At 41.4% G+C, this 18,485-nt stretch overlaps 2 protein-coding genes across 3 annotated transcripts; both read left to right on the forward strand.

Annotated features, from left to right (window-relative positions):
• Nucleotides 1-4,983: 4,983 nt before the first annotated feature.
• Nucleotides 4,984-7,877, forward strand: rpl19 (ribosomal protein L19). Of its 2 annotated transcripts, XM_037689254.1 has the most exons (6): nt 4,984-5,041; nt 5,414-5,520; nt 6,932-7,054; nt 7,135-7,255; nt 7,448-7,558; nt 7,695-7,818. In XM_037689254.1, exons 2-6 carry the CDS (start codon nt 5,415-5,417, stop codon nt 7,816-7,818), a joined length of 585 nt encoding a protein of 194 aa, XP_037545182.1. In that variant the 5' UTR covers nt 4,984-5,041; nt 5,414. The 2 variants fall into 2 exon arrangements, with proteins under 2 accessions (XP_037545182.1, XP_037545183.1); XM_037689255.1 differs by lacking the exon at nt 4,984-5,041 and having other exon boundaries at nt 5,415-5,520; nt 7,695-7,877.
• Nucleotides 7,878-11,823: 3,946 nt separating this feature from the next.
• On the forward strand, nt 11,824-17,901 carry LOC119421235 (alpha-2,8-sialyltransferase 8F-like). The gene is made up of 7 exons (XM_037688611.1): nt 11,824-11,912; nt 13,991-14,065; nt 14,186-14,260; nt 16,179-16,323; nt 16,672-16,784; nt 17,240-17,332; nt 17,418-17,901. The coding sequence occupies exons 1-7, from the start codon at nt 11,824-11,826 to the stop codon at nt 17,899-17,901; spliced, it is 1,074 nt and encodes a 357-aa protein (XP_037544539.1).
• The last annotated feature ends 584 nt before the right edge of the window (nt 17,902-18,485 follow it).

Genomic DNA, 18,485 nt, shown 5'->3' on the forward strand with positions numbered 1-18,485 from the left:
ATGTGTGTGTTAGTGTGTGTGTGTGTGTGTGTGTGTGTGTGTGTGTGTGTGTGTGTGTGAGGTGCACAAGAGATTAAAAAATTTAAAAAAGACTCTTCGGCTGCTTTTAAACAAGATCCTGAAGTGATTTTATGTTCTACGCCGGCCGGTGTTACCGACACATTTTGTTGCTTTGCCTCAGTTGAAGAGTTGAAGAGTCTTGTCCCTGAGTGATGGGAGGGTGGAGGTGGAGATGGATCCTTGTCCTCAGTAATGAGGGTGTTGCTTTGGTTGTTTGTGGTGAAGAAAGATCTGAGTCAGAAGGCCAAGCTCTGGATTTACTGTTTTTGTCCCAGTTCTCACCTGTGGTCATGAGGTTTGGATCGTGACTGAAAAGAAAAAGATCCTGGATAGAAGCGGCTGAAACGAGCGTTCGGGTGGAGGAGCTCTGTCATCCGGTGGAGCTCGGAGTAGAGCTGCTGTTCCTTCGCATCAAAAGGAGTCTGTTGAGGTGGTTCATTTGATCAGGATGCCCTCACTTTGATGTTCTCCTGGCACGTCCTCCTGGAGGCTCCGGGGCAGACCCAGAACTCTCTGGAGGGATCCTCTCTGGCCTGGGAACGCCTTCGGACCCGGGAGGAGCAGGAGAGCGTCGCTGAGGAGAGAGGGAGGTCTTGGTTTCTGTCCTGGACCCGTCGCCTCCACGACCCGACTCCAGATAAGCTGTAAAAGATAACGTTGAAACGCAGAGCGTAACGTTTTTACTAAAATAATCATGTCTATTGAAGGAGCCAGTGACGCTCAGGAGGAGTTCATCGTTTCCAGCATCAGTGTTCTGATCCCGAGTCCGGTCCTGCGCAGATCCTCTCTCCAGGTTTTCTTTTTAACTCGCGTAGATTTAGTTGTCAACTAAAAACAAAGTAATTACCGTACTTGCCGCCGTACACATCACACCGCCGAATAAGTCACATCAGTCTAAAAATGTTTAGTAAAGTGGGAAAAAAACATAAATGCGTCACTTCGCCGTATAAATCGCATCTATTATGCGTCACCGCTGAAAACCCGGAAACATGGACCGGTGTTGTGCCAAAAATCGATTGACTGCCAAATGGCGGCTGCTGGATGCATGTTTGAAATTTTTAGGTTAAGCTCGTCTTCAGCTGAGACTTGTAGCTGTTTTAGCCAAACCTTGTAAACCTGTTAGCGCTTTTTGTGTTCGCTGAGGCGGATTGGTCGCGGCGGCCATCTTGGATGGAGCTGACTCCAAACGCTGGTCGGTTTTGATGCGGGACCGATGACGACTTTCTGAGAGTTTCATGGAAACTGTTCTTCTTTCATGGGATCTTTTGTTGTAACGACACGAGCGAAAACATTATTTCCTTTTTGCCTTCAGTGACAGACGATAATAAACGCTGACCACACCGATAAGACAATATTGATCAGGCGACGAGCCGATTTACCAAGAAAACGCCCCCCACTCCTGTTCTTAGATGACGACATCAGAGCGGATGGTTCGGACTGAACACCCACAGGATGACCAGACTTCCTGTGAACCAGTGGGAGGAAGTGCTCAGATGTTTCGCCTCTTCTCAGAGGCAGCAGTCACCACCACGGTGTGTTTGACGGAGGCCGTGTCTCCAGGAGTCTTCTGAAGCAGCAGCGTAGACGTCCACGTTGCCCTCAGGGTCACTTCCATCCCTCCACCGCAGCCTGAGGTGACGGAGCGGCCTGAGTCAGACGTGGACATCTTCAGTTCATAACGACACCTTCCACATCTAATGATCTTCTTTAAAGCTGCTCGGACAGAATCACCGTGGGCTTTCAAACGAGTCAGCGCTTCATCAGAACCCGACGGCCCATTTCTTCTCCCACAAGCTTTATAACGCCTGTGCACCTGATCGTTACAATTAATTTTATTACTGGTGGGATTAAAATATTTAAAATAACACGTCAGTCAGAAAAGCAAAAGGTCGGTGATACTGTTTTTGCACTGGTGTGTGTGTTCACGTCTGTCTGTTAGCAAAATATCTCAAGAATTACTGAAGTAATTATAATGAAATTGACTGAAATTAACCATTAGCTGTTAATTTCTTGCTGATTAACCTCTGGAGGAAATCATGTTCAAAATGGCCACCACAGCCAACTGTTTTTCAAAAATATACAAATAGCTCAAACTCAGCCAAACTTATATATATTGACCTAAAATTTGAGATAGTAGTTGCTGAGGTTGATCTCAAAGGTAAGTTCTGAGCACTGACAGGTAGTGCAAGATATTTGTTTAAAAATGTTGCCATTATTTATTTGGAGTCAGCTATGTCTGTCTGTTAGCAAAATATCTTGTGAACCACTGGAAGGATTTTAAAGAAACGTACAAAAAATTACCTCTAGATTTACGTCTGTGACTAACAAAATTTTGAAGTCAAAACATTTAAAAATGGCCACCACAACCAACTGACATTAGAAAACACAACAATAGCTATAATTGAGTCAGTTTTCCAGATGCTGAGCTGAAATTTGATGTGGTAGTAGCTGAGAGTTATTCTCATACTCTCTTGAGTGTGACATCTTTCAATGCTGCACATACCAGTTTCAAGTTTTTACCAAAATGGCTACAACTCTGTCATTTCATACTAAAGAGGATCTTGATGTATTTCCTGTTTATGTTTTGTTTTTGCCGTTCTTCTGTCTCATCTTGTATATCTGGTTCACCTCCTTCTTAACCAGCAGAACTTTTATGATTGCTAACTCGTCGTCCTTTATCGCTTCTCTTTCTTGTGGCGTGCCACAGGGCTCTATTCTCGGTCCTCTACTCTTCTCTTTATGTGCTGCCATTTAGATCAGTTATAACTAGATACCACTGTTCTTTTCACTGTTATGCAGACGACTTACAGATTTATTTGCTTATGAAGGCTAGAAGCAATAATCTTCAAGCTTCTTTTCTTGATTGTGCCAACATTAAACAGAGGCTTAACACAAGTTTCTTGTTTTTAAATGAAAAAAAAGATATAAAGTGTATCATTTTTTGGTGATGAGCTCCTTTTAACTTTGCTGCTCAGACACCCAGGTTTAGATCCCACAGACTTTAAACCTTTGACAAGGATTTTGAAGTTTGATAAACAAATAGCCTCTATAGTCAAGCATGATTTTTTTCAATTAAATCTTTTAGTCGAGGTCTAACATATTTTAAATCATCCTGACCTGAAAAAGGCCATTCATGCATTTTTTTAAATATTTTTTTAGCTCAAGGCTTGGATACTGTAACTGTCTTTATGTTGGAATCTCCCAATCCTCCCTCAGCCATCGTCTCATCCAAAATTATGTGGCCCATCTTTTAGCTAACACTCCCAAGAACACCACCTGTTTGATTCTCTCTCCATTTGCTCTTATTGTTTACTTTTAAAGCTCTTAATGGACTCACCCTACCTTATTTAGCTGATCTATAGCTTTCCACAAGGACCTTAAAGTCATCTTTACGATAAGTCCCAAGGTCCAAATACAAATATTGTGCGTTTTCTGCTGCACCCAGACTGTGAAACCAACTGCGCTGGCCTGGACCTTTTAACTGTACTGGGAAGCATTTTGATCACTGTTTGGTTCTAGTAAAGGACTCAATAAATAAATATTGTATTTGTATAAATTTGTAAATATCGATGCCTTTTTGACACACACACAAAAAAAATACAATCTAGTGAAATGTTTGACAACTGCATCAAGTTTTAGAAGGTTTAAACTCTCCAGCAGAAAAACATATATATATATATATATTTATTTCCAGTATTCTGTGCTTGATTCAGCCTGGAGGAGATGTTTTTGCTGAATGTTTTGTGCAGCGAGGATGATTCGATTCTGGATTGCATGAGGTGAAGAAGTCACACAAGAGGTCCTCATGCACCCACACTGTAAGAGTGCAGTGTTGCCATGGTGATCGGATGCTGCTCTGTAGAGATGAGCGTCCATAATTAGCAGCTGGTCAAATGGTCGTTTACTGGTTGGTTATTTTTTATAAGTATCCACCCACCACACCAACACACTGTTTTCATTTCTATCCCCCCCCCCCCCCCCCCAAAAAAAGAGGCCACTTTAAGATATGAAACTGCACTTTTTTTAAACTTTCTTTAAAATGTTCTGAGTAGTTGTTCAGTTTTTTTCCATTTGTGACTCTTTTAAAGATGCACATTTCTGACACTGTCATGTTTTATTGTGACTTGCTGTCTTTGACCTATTGATCCAGACTGTGAGAAAAATTTACTGTTTTGTGCTACTTCATTAATTTACACATTTCTTCTGTTTTACACCACCCTTCCTTTCAGACAGCATCATATATTTTACTGTAAATAATTGAGCATAGTAGAATCACATAAAATACATATTTTAAAAGTATTTTATAAACAATTATATTCAGTGAGTACATATTTAAATAAATGAAGCTGGACTATAATTTATATTTTATTAAATATTATATTATTACACTCTTTTGACTTTTGGTTTAAATTTTTTTTTTTGACTATTTTATTTAGTTCAGTTGTCTGCAATAAAATTACCAAACTTCGTAGGTTATTCTTTGAGACGATTTAGTTTTAGTTTAAATTGCTTGTTAAGCCTCTGAGTTTAAATTCCACAGAACATTTTTTAGAATTGAACCTCTTGACTTTATGGCAAATATATAATTTAAAAGTAAAATAAAAACTCTAGTAATTTCTGCACAGTTTCTGAGGTCAACACTGCCCCCTGCTGTTGAAAGTGCAGAATACGTCATCATAAATTTCTCCCACAGTTCTTTGCGAATTTACGGTTAGTACCATTATTTCTTAAAATGGGTGAGAACGGATTGATTATTAAAGAGCATTCTAAAAGTTGCCTCCTTTCAGTTAAAATTTTACTCGTTTTATATTTTAGTATTAATTATTTTTCGCGCTTAAATAATAAAGCACGAATATTTTAATTTAAAATGTGTCATTGCGGAGTTTAGTTCATGCTTTTTACATGGACTCTCCTGTAACAAATGGTAGCTTCCGGACGGTCCGTGAAGCCGTCCTTTTCCTATTGAAGTAGCAGGCACGAGGTATGGTGTTTTATCGATGCTTCACTAAAAATCGCCATTTAATAGTTTAAATGCACACATAACTACTTTTTTATTGCGTATGAAAACACGTAAGATCCCTTTTTATGAGTATTTACAATATAAACGTCTTCTCGACGCCCTAATGTCACACATGAAGTAAATTTTTTGTACACGGTCTAGCAGTCGAAGCGGCCATGTTAGCAACCAACCGGTGGATAGCTTAATGTTAGCATCGCGGCTAGTTGGTTATTAGTCGACACTGCAGCGATTTTTTTAGGTGGTTATAAAACACGCCACCTGTGTAGCTACGAAGGCAGGAGTTAATACTTTGATTTGCAGCTCTGAGTATGTGTTTATTGTTGTGTCCCGCAGCATGCTCAGGCTCCAGAAGAGGCTGGCCTCCAGCGTCCTGCGCTGCGGGAAGAAGAAGGTCTGGCTGGACCCCAACGAGACTAATGAGATCGCTAACGCCAACTCCCGTAAGAAGACCATTTATTAGTCCTCTCCGTAAATTCAGAGGACTTGGTTAGTTTCACATGGTATTGGATGATTGTTGTTTCATGTCATGTTTTGAAAAGTAAACTTTAAACACGATCAGGCTGAGATGTAACGGGTCTGGGCCTTGTGTGACGCATAATCTCAAAAAGTGGATCTCTTAAATTTTATAATTTCAAATTTTGAAGCATGATTACTTCTCCGGAGGTCCAGAAGACAAATGTCATGAAATAAAAGTTTTGTTCTGTAACAGACAATAGAAGTTACCAAAATTATTTAATGGAATAACAACCAACTTTGTTCATATTGCTGTAAAAAAAAATATACATTTTTTAATCAGATCATCCAGATTGTGAAGTTTCTAAAACCACTTGTGGGTCAGGAAAGTTGCTCAGAATGTAGAAAAACGTATACTAAATCTTAATCCTAAATCCTGTAAATCTGTCGTGTGACTTGCTCGCTGTAATCTGAGCCAAACGTTTAAACTCACCTGTCCCAGCGATCTGGGATCGTTCCATACCTAATACTTGTACTGGAATGTACTTGAATCACTCGTGTTTTTATCAAAGTAATTTGTGACTTGTGTCGCTTGTTGAAGTCATCTACCAACAAAAGAGTTGGCGGTTCAACTCCACCGGTATGCAGGCACATAACGAAACGTCCCGTACAACACACCGAAGCCCTCGTTGCCTCATCAATGTGATCTAACTGAGATTAAACTTTATAGACTGGTTTACTCAGTAGTAGAGTTTAGGTGATTGAGGGCACAGATTGTGTTGTAAAACGCTTCGATGGACAAATACAGTTCATTCACCATTTATCAAAAGTTTTTGTCACTGAAGTGAAGCCGATTATTGTCAGTGTTTCTAATATTTGCACCTCCTATAGGCAGACTGTTAACACAGTGTTTCCCCAACCGTTATCCAAGGAGGGCGCCCCACCCCGTCAACCGAGCCCCCTGCCTACCCAACCGTCCTCCCCACGGTCGACAACTGATGGCACTGCTGTAGCGTTAAGCTAGCGGCGTGCAATGCAGACGCGCTAGCTAAAAAGCTACAGAGGTAGCACTGTCTCCATCACACTGAGCCGTCCCCCCCACCATTTATAATTTATAAACATTGCTTAAAGGCAGAACTTAAGGAGCTGGAATAAGTTTTAAAGTCTTTGCTGTAAACGAACACTGAAGTCACACTGCAGAACGTGACTTCCACCAGTGGCGACTAATCAGATTTGGTTTTAGAAAATGCGAGTTTATTTTTCACGTTTTGAAATAAATCTGAACTTTGCAGCTGAATGAACTTCTCTGTTTTTCATTTACTTTCTTGGTTTTGTGCAGACGTCATTTGTTCAACTGAGCTTCAGTCTTTCAGTTTGCCTTTTCACGTTTGCCTTCAGGTCAGCAGATCCGTAAACTGGTGAAGGATGGTCTCATCATTCGCAAACCGGTTACGGTCCACTCCAGGGCTCGGTGCCGCAAGAACACACTGGCTCGTCGCAAGGGAAGACACACGGGAACTGGTATGTTTAAACCCACGTTTTTGATGGGGGTGTCGGTGAAAGACAAACTGGGCTGAACGGCCATTTTGTCTTGTTTTCAGGTAAGAGGAAGGGTACAGCCAACGCCCGTATGCCCGAGAAGTTGTGCTGGATGCGCCGCATGAGGATCCTGCGCCGTCTGCTGCGCCGCTACAGGGAGGCCAAGAAGATTGACAAGCACATGTAGGTGCATCAGAGTCAACTCAGACATGCTTTATTTAAACGCGTCAAATTGTCTCGCACAAAACCAGCATTTTCCAGCTCTCGATGCCGAGTCGGTTCAGAATCCCACGTTTTAAAGATTTGCTTCTTTTAAATTGCAAACGCTCTGTGTGACGTCGATTTACGAGTTTATTTCCGCTGCGACACCTTCAGGTACCACAGCCTCTACCTGAGGGCCAAGGGTAACGTGTTCAAGAACAAACGCATCCTGATGGAGCACATCCACAAGCTGAAGGCAGACAAGGCCCGCAAGAAGCTCCTGGCGTAAGTGTCGTCTCTGGAGGTTGAACGGTGGAGACTCTGGATCTCCAGTTGGATCTGCTGAGAACAGATATCTTAAACGTGTTTGTATTTCGACGCTTGCGTGCCGTTTCCTCATTCTCTCCTTCCTCCTTTGCAGTGATCAGGCTGAAGCTCGTCGTTCCAAGACGAAGGAGGCCCGCAAGCGCAGAGAGGAGCGTCTCCAGGCCAAGAAGGAGGAGATCATCAAGAACCTGTCCAAGGAGGAGGAGACCAAGAAGTAAACGGGTTCTTTTTTCTTCTGCCTGTCAAGTGCTGACAATAAAAGTGTACATAAAGACACCAAAGGACTCCTGTTTTACTTTTTAATTTTTTTAAGATGGGTTCACAAGTTTACTGAAAATGGACTGGGTTAAAATATTAAGACTAAATGTTTTTGTTTTAGTGGTTCAGGGATATTTTAATATGCCATCTTGAAAAATAACTTATTTTTATATATACGTGTACAGTATATACAGTACTGTACACATATATGTATTTGGATTTATAGGACTTTTCAAAGTATTATATTTTTAACTTTTGCAAAGCTTCCCTTTATTCTGTAAGATTAGAGCCGTGTTTTCTGGCTAAAACAATTTAATTTATATTACAGAATGAAGTGTTTAACTTTGCTTCCTGAGCTGGTGACGGATGTTTCGTCTCCACGTGCGTTTACTGTGCACGTTCACAGGTTCGTGCAGCTCGTCCTGACGTTCGTCTGGTTTTGGTCCGAGACGTGCCGAGTTGTCGCGTGTGGAAGGCTCAGCAGCGTCGCCCGTCTGCAGAGCCAGACACGTGACGGAGAAGTGGTTGTGAATCGTTCGTGACGTTTTAGAATTTGGGGGTGGCTTGAGTTGGGAGGGGTTTTGTAAAGATGAGCTGCACAATGCTGTAAAGTCTTTGTTGGAAGAGGTTTTTTTTACTTTAATGTGTTTAAATCCTTTGCAAAAATAAAAAAACAACTCATTGTAATGAGGCTCACAAACCCTGATTCCTAAAGTCCAACATGGCTGCTCCCAACAATGAACAAAGGTGGGAACTGTTGGTCTGAAATTAGTTTTGTGCCGTTCGTACAGAGTTCAGATTAACAAACCAGAAGCAAAACTTGTTTTTTGATCATAATTTTACGCCATAGTGATTTGGTAAGTTCCATAAATTGACTGAACGACAACTACCTGCAGTTAAATGCAAACAAACACTTATTATTGCCCCTGATGATAAAATTTCCAGTTATCGGCCAGTATCTTTTTAAATCCTTCGGTAATTAATAATCTTGGGTGTCGTCTTTGATAGTTCTTTATCTTTGGACAGTCGTTGTAAATTGTTAGTTCAAAATTGTTTTTACTGTCTAAGAAACATTTCAAAACTACGATGTATGGTATCACAGAAGGAACGAGATGATTGTGCATGCTTTTATCTCCTCTCGTTTAGATTACAGCCTTTTAATGGGTCTGAATAGATCTTCCCTAGCTCGCCTTCAGCCTGTGCAGAATGCTGCTGCTAACTAGAACCCACAGCCCACGTGACTCCTGTTCTGGCCTCTCTGCATTGGCTCCCCGTGCATTTCAGGAGTCCTTTTAAAATTTTGGTCCACTTCATGGTCAGGCTCCCAAGTCTTTATCAGACCTTTTAAAGCCTCTCTGTCCCACCAGGACTTTGAGATCTTCAAATCAGGTCTCTCTTGTAAATGAGTCCTCGAGGCTCAATGGGATTACCTGTCTAAATAAAGGTTGAATGGAAAAAAAAAAAAAATTGCTGATGGTACCAAGAACTTACTTTAAAACGTGGAGACGGAGCATTCCAAGTGGCCCCGAGGCTTTGGAACACTCCCTCTGTCACCGCGCCGCTCAGATTCCAGTTATTCTTTTAAAGAACATCTTCAGACTTATTTATTCAGACGGGCTTTAGTTACATTTTGTTTCGCTTGTGAAGCACTTTGTGATGTTTTGTCTGTGAAAGGTGCTATAGAAATAAAGATTACTTGCTTACGTCATCATTTAAAACATTTAAATTTTGAAATTGACTGCAGGGGCACCAGTAAGGGGTAGACCAAGGGGGCAATGACCACCCTGAAAAAAATTTAAACGTTTTTGAGTCCCATCCTTTTGCTTGGTGTGCATTTTAAAATTGTTCTTGATTATTAGAACCACATAAAGCTTCAGAGAGCACATCTGTTTGTTGTAGAAACTACTTTGTGGTTCGTTTATCGAGGACTCGCTCTATCGCGGTTTTTCAAAACAAGATTGAACATGACAAAATTGGCTGTTTGATGGATGAGCGGCATGGGAGTTTTATTTAAAATAAATTATTTAGCACCTGCTGCATATTTTTGCTGCCCAGAGCTGCAGAAAAAGTTTCCTCCTGCAGCTGATCAGCTGTTCTCTGTGCAGAGAAGTGGGCGTGGCCAAGAGCACTTGCAGGTGGCAAAGAGCAGCCGAGGCATGGAGCTGAAATCATGACATTCTGTCTTTTAGAGCGTTTAGAAACATTGTTTAGAATATTGCAAGGTATGGGAAGGGTTTAAAACACCATATATATATATATATATATATATATAAAAACTACTTCTTGTACTACTATACCTGCTTAGTGGTTTTTCACTTACCGCAGGGCTTCAGGGTACTGATCCCCGCGCGATAAACGAGGGACTACCGAGTGTTTCTTCTGCAGTTATTTCACTTCATAAAACAAAAGATGTACCTGTCAGCTGGACTGCTGCCAGTTGATTTGCTTACAGGATTAAAACGAACTTTAATTGGGTTCCCAGTAAGTGATACAACCAGTTAGACATCAAGTAAGGTCATGCAGTTGTATGGATGTATACAGCTATTCAAGGACAAAGACTGAAAAATGTACAGGTTTAATTACGGCATACTCAACAAGTCAAAACACGTTCTTGTTAAAATGGGGCCCTGCAGACACCTGAGTTCGGACTTCCAGGAAACAAGTCAGCGATGACACTTTTAACATATATTCACACTTCAGCAGAGCTGACAAGTTTACATTAGTGGAGTTGCACAATAAAGGTTTGATATGGAACTTGGTAATTTAAAGCAAAGTAGTTGAAGCAATCATGGATGTGAAAACGATAAGCCTTTAGCTGCATGGTGGATCATAAAACCTGAACAGGAGATAAATCTGAACGAGAAGCAATGCAAAATGATTTGGTTTAAACAAACTGGGAAGCAAACACAAGGTTAACACAACACCTTTTGTCAAACTCAGATTTGACAGGTGTCAATCAAGGACGGGAATGACCCCAGAGGTCAGTGGTTCCCAACCTTGGTCCTTGAGGAACACCATCTTGCGTACTTTAGTTGTTTCCCTGCTCTGACACACCTGATTCAGTGATTTAATTTCTTCCTCGTTCTGCAGAAGCCTGTAAAATGTATTAAAATCAGGTGCGTCGGAGCAGAGAAACAAGTAAAACAAGCAGGATGGTGTTCCTCAACGACCAAGGTTGGGAATCCCTGATTTATTTCCCCGGTATGTAGCTGAATTGAATGACTTTTAAAGGTTATCTTATTATGAGTTCCCGCATACACAAACAACCTTTTCATTCCTGGCCTGATCAAGTGTCTGAGTCAATAAATGGGAAAGAGCTGCTGCACCTGGGATGAGGGACTTTCATCGTTTGGTCTGTCCTCCCACAACTAAATGAAAAATCATCAGGTTCTCCATCAATAAAAGGCCTTAGTCTGAGAAACATGCATCCTTTGCAGAGCTTCAGTAATTATTGAGCTAAAGATTTTGACATGTGGATGATCAAAACAACACTGAGCATGCATAAATACTTAGAGTGAAACAAAAATATAGAAAAATCTTAATTGGAAACATTTTTTTAATAGAGAAACAGGATTGCTATAGTGCGATCGCCGAGTTTCTCGTGAGTCTGAAGAAGCTTTCCGACACGCTTACGCTGTCAGTGATGACATCATTTAATGATGTGCATACATCCTCTTTTTTTATGCAAACATTGGTGCGGTCAAACACACACAGTTAACGACGTGGGGGTAAACAAGCAACGGACAAACAGCAGAAGAGGGAGACCAACACGAACACTTGTTTTAAAGAGGGTTCATCTACATTGGCACAATCATCACCCTGGTATTATAATGTGATTCTTTTGCTTTGATTGTGAAGGAGCAGCACATTCTTGTTCAGACAGCGATGCCAGGAGGAGGCGGGGGTTTTGTAAAACAGTGAGACTGAAACTAACCGAGGACTAACCGGTGAAGAAGGAGCAAAGAATGAGGGCTCAGCTGCTCACGCTGATGATTCACCTCCTCTTTCTGGGGATCCTGCTGACGACCCTCACGTGGTTCACGTTGGACGATCAGTAAGTTGTTTCTACATTTATTATACAAAAACAAAAAGCTTGTCTTTGTTTTATATGCTGCTCGAGTTGATTGACAACGCTTTTGTCTCGGAAGATACAAAATCAAACTGACGAATTTTCCACCTCATCTCAACTCTTTTACACAGTTTGAGTTTTGTAATTTAAACATCCGTGCCGTGGAGGTTGCTGTAGCTCAGCGGTCACGCGTTGGTCTTGTGTTCCTGAGGCTGTGGGTTCGAGTCCAGGAAGATCATCTGATGTAAATGTCGTGCGACTTCGCTCTTTGTGGTGACCCCTGCTGAAGGGAGCGGCTGAAAACAACTAAATGTTTTTCTCTGCATTTATCTTTGATAACACATTCCAGCGGTTCCCAACACTGGCTCTCGAGGAACACCATCCTGCGTGCTTTAGTTGTTTCCCTGCTTTGACACATCCGATTTGAACGAATGGTTGATTAATAAACTTCTGCAGAGCTTGATGAAGTAATGAAATCACTGACTCAGGTGTGTTGGAGCAGCAAATCAGTAAATCATGAAGGACAGGGTTCCTCGAGGACCAGAGTTGGGAACCTGCTAATATCTAAAAGGTACAAAAGAGTGAGGGCGTTTGATTCATTGTTAAATTGGTCTTCTGTTGTTGTGCAGCGGTGAACCTCAGTGGACATGGAGCTTTTCTTTGTAGTACAAAGGTGGGGTGCTGTTGACCTCAACCAGTGATGTCGTCGGGAGGTGGAAGGAATACGGACCTTCTCAATCCCACCAGCACGTCTTCCATGGAGGAAGCTGAGTCGGGGGATTTTGGGGTTGTCTGTCCATAACCGTGTGTGTGTGTAGGAATAAAGATATGAAATAGGTTTGACAAACAACGAACGTGTGATGAAGGAGTGAAGTTGTAAGAGAGTGAAAAACAAACAGACCATCAGGTGAACAAGGAGCAAAGAACGACGCTCTTTTACGATTCATCTCCTCTTTCTGGGGATCCAGGTGACGACTTTCGTGGGGCTCACATTGGGCAGCCGGCTGAATATTTCTACATTTATCGCACAACATTTAGTTTCTGTTACGCTGTTGGAGTGAAAAACGTGCTGGAAGATAATCGGGCAGATGATTTTTTTTTTTAATTTTACATTTATTGTTTGAGATCTTTCATACAGTTTTTAATGCGATGCCAAAAGGAGCAAAACAAACCAGGAAATTTGATTTCCATTCTTTGTTTTACAATCTATTTGGGGCATCTATTTCCTCATACTCATGTTTTCTTAAGCGCATCACATCCAAAAGCTCGTTAAACGTGTTACTAACCAAAGATGTGAGGACAGCTCCGAGCGTTTCCTAAATTTCCTCGGGTCCTGTGATAGAAGAAGCCAGATGTGTACTGGGGGCTTAGTCCAACCCCGTATTTTGAATTCTTCACCATTTTTGCATCATTGTCAAGTTATTTAAGAGTCAAATTAATATAATGTATTAAACCAGTTATTTGCCCAAGCTGTTTTTTTTTTTTTAAAATACACAAATTATTACAATACAAGAGCAACTTAAAGTGGGCAAGTGTGATTTCTTTTGGCTGAACCAGTTGAAAACGGAGCGGCAGCATTTTGAGCCACTTGCAAACGAGCAACAGAAGCAGACGTGGAGCCGAGGCGTTATAAAAACAACTACTGAGACAATAACGCGTGTTTTTATAACAGGATGGACTTCATTTTAGACAATTATCTCAGCTGAAAGAAGCAGGATCTGACTGTAAAGATTGGAGAAAGATTATAATAAATTAAAAAAAGAACCAACTTGGACTCGGACAACTTTTTATTGTTACATGCTCAAATTAGTTTGAAAAACTCAAAAGTCTTGGTACAATTCAAATACACATAAAGACGACTGAGTAGGAGCGCACGCAGCTGAACTGGTCCAGGGTCCGCGTGTAGCATTATGAATAAAAAACATGCAGGCTCAAAATAATTCTGTGATTTACGACCGTCTTCTCAGGCCACGTAAAAAGAACCAGCAGAGGAGATGCTTCCCAATTTGTTGACATTTCTTTTATTTTGCTGATCTTTTCTGCTGACTTTCTCGTTCTCACAGGTATGTGGAACATTACAGACTGCAGCCGAAAATGAAAAGCGTTCCTCGGTCTGTTAAATCTTGTAAAAGCTGCGGGTGAGAACAAACTTAAGCTGCTTTTCTTTTCGTAACATTGTTCACTGCAAACTTTAATCAAGCCAGCGCCAAGTTGAGATTTCACCTTTTACAGCATATAAGTGTGTTTCTGTGTCACAGGGAGAACATAAAGCAAGCTTTAGAGCTTTACTCTCAAGCCTGGCAGAAACAGGAGGACACCTACCAAAACTTTAGGTAAGGACGTCCACTAAACATTTATTTTCTTTGATTATTTTTTTCTTGAATAGTTTCTCTAGTTCTGTACAAATCGTCCTTTAAAAATGAAACATTAAAAGTTCATAAATCTAAATTAGTTTAATACAGGGAGTGTATTAATTATTGGGTTTACTGCATATAAAGGAGACGTGTACCCCTGTACTGGGGTGTCCCTGTGTTCCCTGAAAGACTGTTCTGGAACAATAAAGAGAAACAGAAAATAAAATATGATTTTATGTTTGAGGTCGGTGTGAAAAAGAGGGTCTTCTTCATGCTGCACCCCTTTAAAGTCTTTCTGGGGTGGACAGAGAAGGGTCCCCATAGACCCCGTCATCACCTTTTTTCCATGGGCTCAACTCGGTCCTACTCAAGTCCCCCCGTTGTAATCAGGTACTGAGATCAGTGGAAAGGTGGTACCCTGGATCACCTTGGAGATAGCTCCTGGGATCTGCCTGACCCCCCTCAGAGTTGGACACTGCGTCCTCCTGGACCTCCTAAGTGGGAATGGTGGAGAGCGGTGTACTCCTGAATGAACAAAGCCAAACAGGACTAAACCAAAAGGAGGACTAGGCTGACCAGGCAGTGAACAAAGAAAACTTAAGGCTCTTTCAAAGACACAGTTCAGGACTGAGACGTCTTCTGGCTGCCTCTGTGAATGGACTGAGGTGGGGAGGGGAGTTGAAGTCAACCTGACTCTGGTGCTCCTCTGTGCCGCCGAGTGAGGTAGTAGCAGAGGCAAAACGGCAGACGTGAGAAGTAGGCTGTGATGCTGCGGCTCAATATTGTGATGAACTAATGACAGCAGTGTGCGAGTGCCTGGTTGCAGGATTAAACAGCAAACAGATTCATCTGAGGAAACATTGCTGATGACTCAGAGCAGATGTGCATATAATTAAAAGACTAACCACAAAAGATGATTGCTAAAATTGTCAGAAGTTTCAGGCAGGACAGGAAAGAATACAATGGTGCAGGCAGGACTCTGAGGCCAGGTTGTCAAATCAAGATACTTTTAATAATGACAATAAACAAGTTGGCGTGCCAGCAGAAAACTTACAAGACTGGATCTCACAGGAAAACACAACGAACACAGGAGGCATTACGGTTTGATGAAAGAGCTTCCAGGTAAAGAAAGGAGTAAGCAAGAATACCAGATACAAACCAGGGCATCGTTACGAAACAAGGTCAAAAGCAATATTAGGAACAAATTAAGTTAAAAACAAAACAAACAAAAAAAATATCCACAACCAGTAACTGACAACAAAAAAAATAAAAATAAAGTTTTTATAACAATGTCAGAGCCTGACAATCAACAATAAACTGAAAACTGGCCAAACAAGTTCTTTTTGAGCTTGTAAACTGAATCTTTAGTACATAGTGCCAAGTCCCAACAGAAGTCAACTCAGGGCACTGTACAAAAACATTCAAACATTATAAAAGCCAATTAGTAAAAATGATCTATCTAAGGAAGCCAGCAGATGCGTTGAATCTTCACTTTGTCACAGTCTCCCATCCTGAGCAAGCACAAAGGCAACAGTGGAAAGAAAAAACTCCCCTTTAACACGAAGAAACCCCCCAACAGAACCAGGCTCAGGATGAGCGGCCATCTGCTTCAACCGGCTGGGGTTTCAGAGAGCAGGAAGGAGAACCGAACAGAGTGCCAGGTCCAGGTCTACGTTTTACTGGAAGAAAGACAAAAAACAACATGTTAAGGATATAAATAATTACAAATACAGACAGGTAGAGAGGAGCAAGTGAGTAAAGAATGAACCAACTGGCTGTTCTTTGTTATATAAGAAGCTACAGATGATTGTCCTGCAGGTATATTTTGTTTTACAAAGCTAATCTTTGCGTTCAGCCTCTAACTGTCAGTGTCAGCAAAGTTCTTGTGGTTGTCCAGTTTTCAGCTGAGCAGCAAGTGCAACGGTTTTCAAAAAGCCATCATCACCCAGACGAACACTCCGCTGGGATCGACGATTGTTTATGATGGGGAGAGGAAGAGGACCCTCACGGTGAAAGAAGAGATGTTCAACAACTTTCCAAAAGTAAGCAGTCATTTGTTTCATTTTTAAGATCAGAATGATCTTTTTTTATGCGTTTGCTTTATGCAACATTAATAATCAAAGCAATCAAAATAGAACAAAGCATTAGAATACAAATCGATATAATCAGTAAACAGCTCAGAGGGTAAAACCATAAAATGAGAAACACTGCCAGTGACTACAAGGACTAATTGTTGGCAACAACACCAGCGTTTATTCTCCACGCTGCTTCTACAAATACGTAAAACCGACAGATTTACATTTATTTTTCTCAGCACAAGCCAACAAGCCGCTCGTTTATGTCCTATTTATCTTAATGTTGTTGTTTATTTGTGTACTTAATAATTGCAGGAAAATCCTTTCTCTAATAAAAAATGGCACACATGCGCCGTTGTTGGAAATGGTGGGATCCTGGCAAACAGCAGCTGTGGAAACGCGATAGACTCTGCTCAGTTTGTTATCAGGTGAGAAAGTTGCCACAATGATCAGTTTGTTATCAGGTGAGAGAGTTGCCACAATGATCAGTTTGTTATCAGGTGAGAGAGTTGCTACAATGATCAGTTTATCAGGTGAGAGAGTTGCTACAATGATCAGTTTATCAGGTGAGAGAGTTGCTACAATGATCAGTTTGTTATCAGGTGAGAGAGTTGCTACAATGATCAGTTTGTTATCAGGTGAGAGAGTTGCCACAATGATCAGTTTATCAGGTGAGAGAGTTGCCACAATGATCAGTTTATCAGGTGAGAGAGTTGCTACAATGATCAGTTTATCAGGTGAGAGAGTTGCTACAATGATCAGTTTATCAGGTGAGAGAGTTGCCACAATGATCAGTTTATCAGGTGAGAGAGTTGCTACTATGATCAAACTTATTTCGTGGAAGTTGCACGTAACAGTATTTGCCACTTTGTCGTTTGTTCAGGTGCAACCTACCTCCGTTGTCCAACGGATACGAGAAAGATGTTGGCGTCAAGACAAACATCGTGACAGCAAACCCAACCATCTTTTTACAAAAGTGTGCACGTATTTAAATATTGCTGGGTTTGATCACTTTGAGTAAATTTTGATTAGTTTTTCTAAAATTCCATTGTTATCTGTAGGTATGGGGCTCTGACAGGACGTCGACTTCCGCTAATGAAGAAACTGCGTGACTATGGCAACTCTTTGCTTTTTCTTCCATCGTTCTCCTTTGGCATGAACACTGCCGTGTGCCTCCGGGTTCTCTACACCATCGAGGACTTTGGAGGACCCGTCCAGCCTGTCTTCTTCAATCCAGACTATCTCCACAACGTCAGCCTCTTCTGGAGGTCTCAAGGCCTGAGGGCAGCAAGACTAAGCACTGGCATTACGATGGTCAGCCTGGCGCTGGAACTCTGTGAAAATGTGCATCTGTATGGATTCTGGCCCTTCGATGTTCACCCGTATGATTTCAAAGACATAACTAACCACTACTATGATAATCAGAAAGTTACGTCGTTCCACGCCATGCCAGCCGAGTTCAAACTGTTGTTGCAGCTGCACAGCAAAGGCGTTCTCAAGATGAACCTGGGCGACTGTAAGCCAGACGAGAATTCATTCCATTAGACAGAATGTGAAGTGACTTCTCTGTAGCTTCAGTGTGAAATTAGTCAGAACAACATTCAATGTTTATTTTGAAATGAATATTGTACACTGAAGTGTGTCCTGATGTTCAATAATCCAGGTAGATGAATCTAACAAGGTTAAGTCAGGTCCTCTGGATTGATCCTTCTTGTTGAAACGTTTCGTCTTCCATCCAAAAGACTTCTTCAGACTGAGGAGCTGCACTGAACTCAATCTTATAAATAGCACCTTCTCATAGTGGATCAACCAGTTTGCTGATGACAGCTAAAACTAACAAAATCCATGCTCAATAATCCAGGTATACAATCCAACATTTTTCAGTTGAAGGCGAAACGTTTCAGCACAAAAAAAAGAAACTGTCCAGATGACCTGACTGAAAAATGTTGGATTGTATACCTGGATTATTGAGCATGGACTTTGTTGTTTTCAACCAGTTTGACAAGACTGTCAACAAGGAAGAGGGCCGGCAATGGAGGAGGGGGCGTACCAAAGAGACCATCTTATCACAAGCAGAACTGGTTTGTTCCACTTTGGAGTAAGCTGTTGGAGGAAGAATCGGTTTTGTT

Source organism: Nematolebias whitei, chromosome 15, assembly GCF_014905685.2.
Source record: "Nematolebias whitei isolate Nwh7 chromosome 15, NemWhi1, whole genome shotgun sequence".
Lineage (NCBI taxonomy): Eukaryota > Metazoa > Chordata > Actinopteri > Cyprinodontiformes > Rivulidae > Nematolebias > Nematolebias whitei.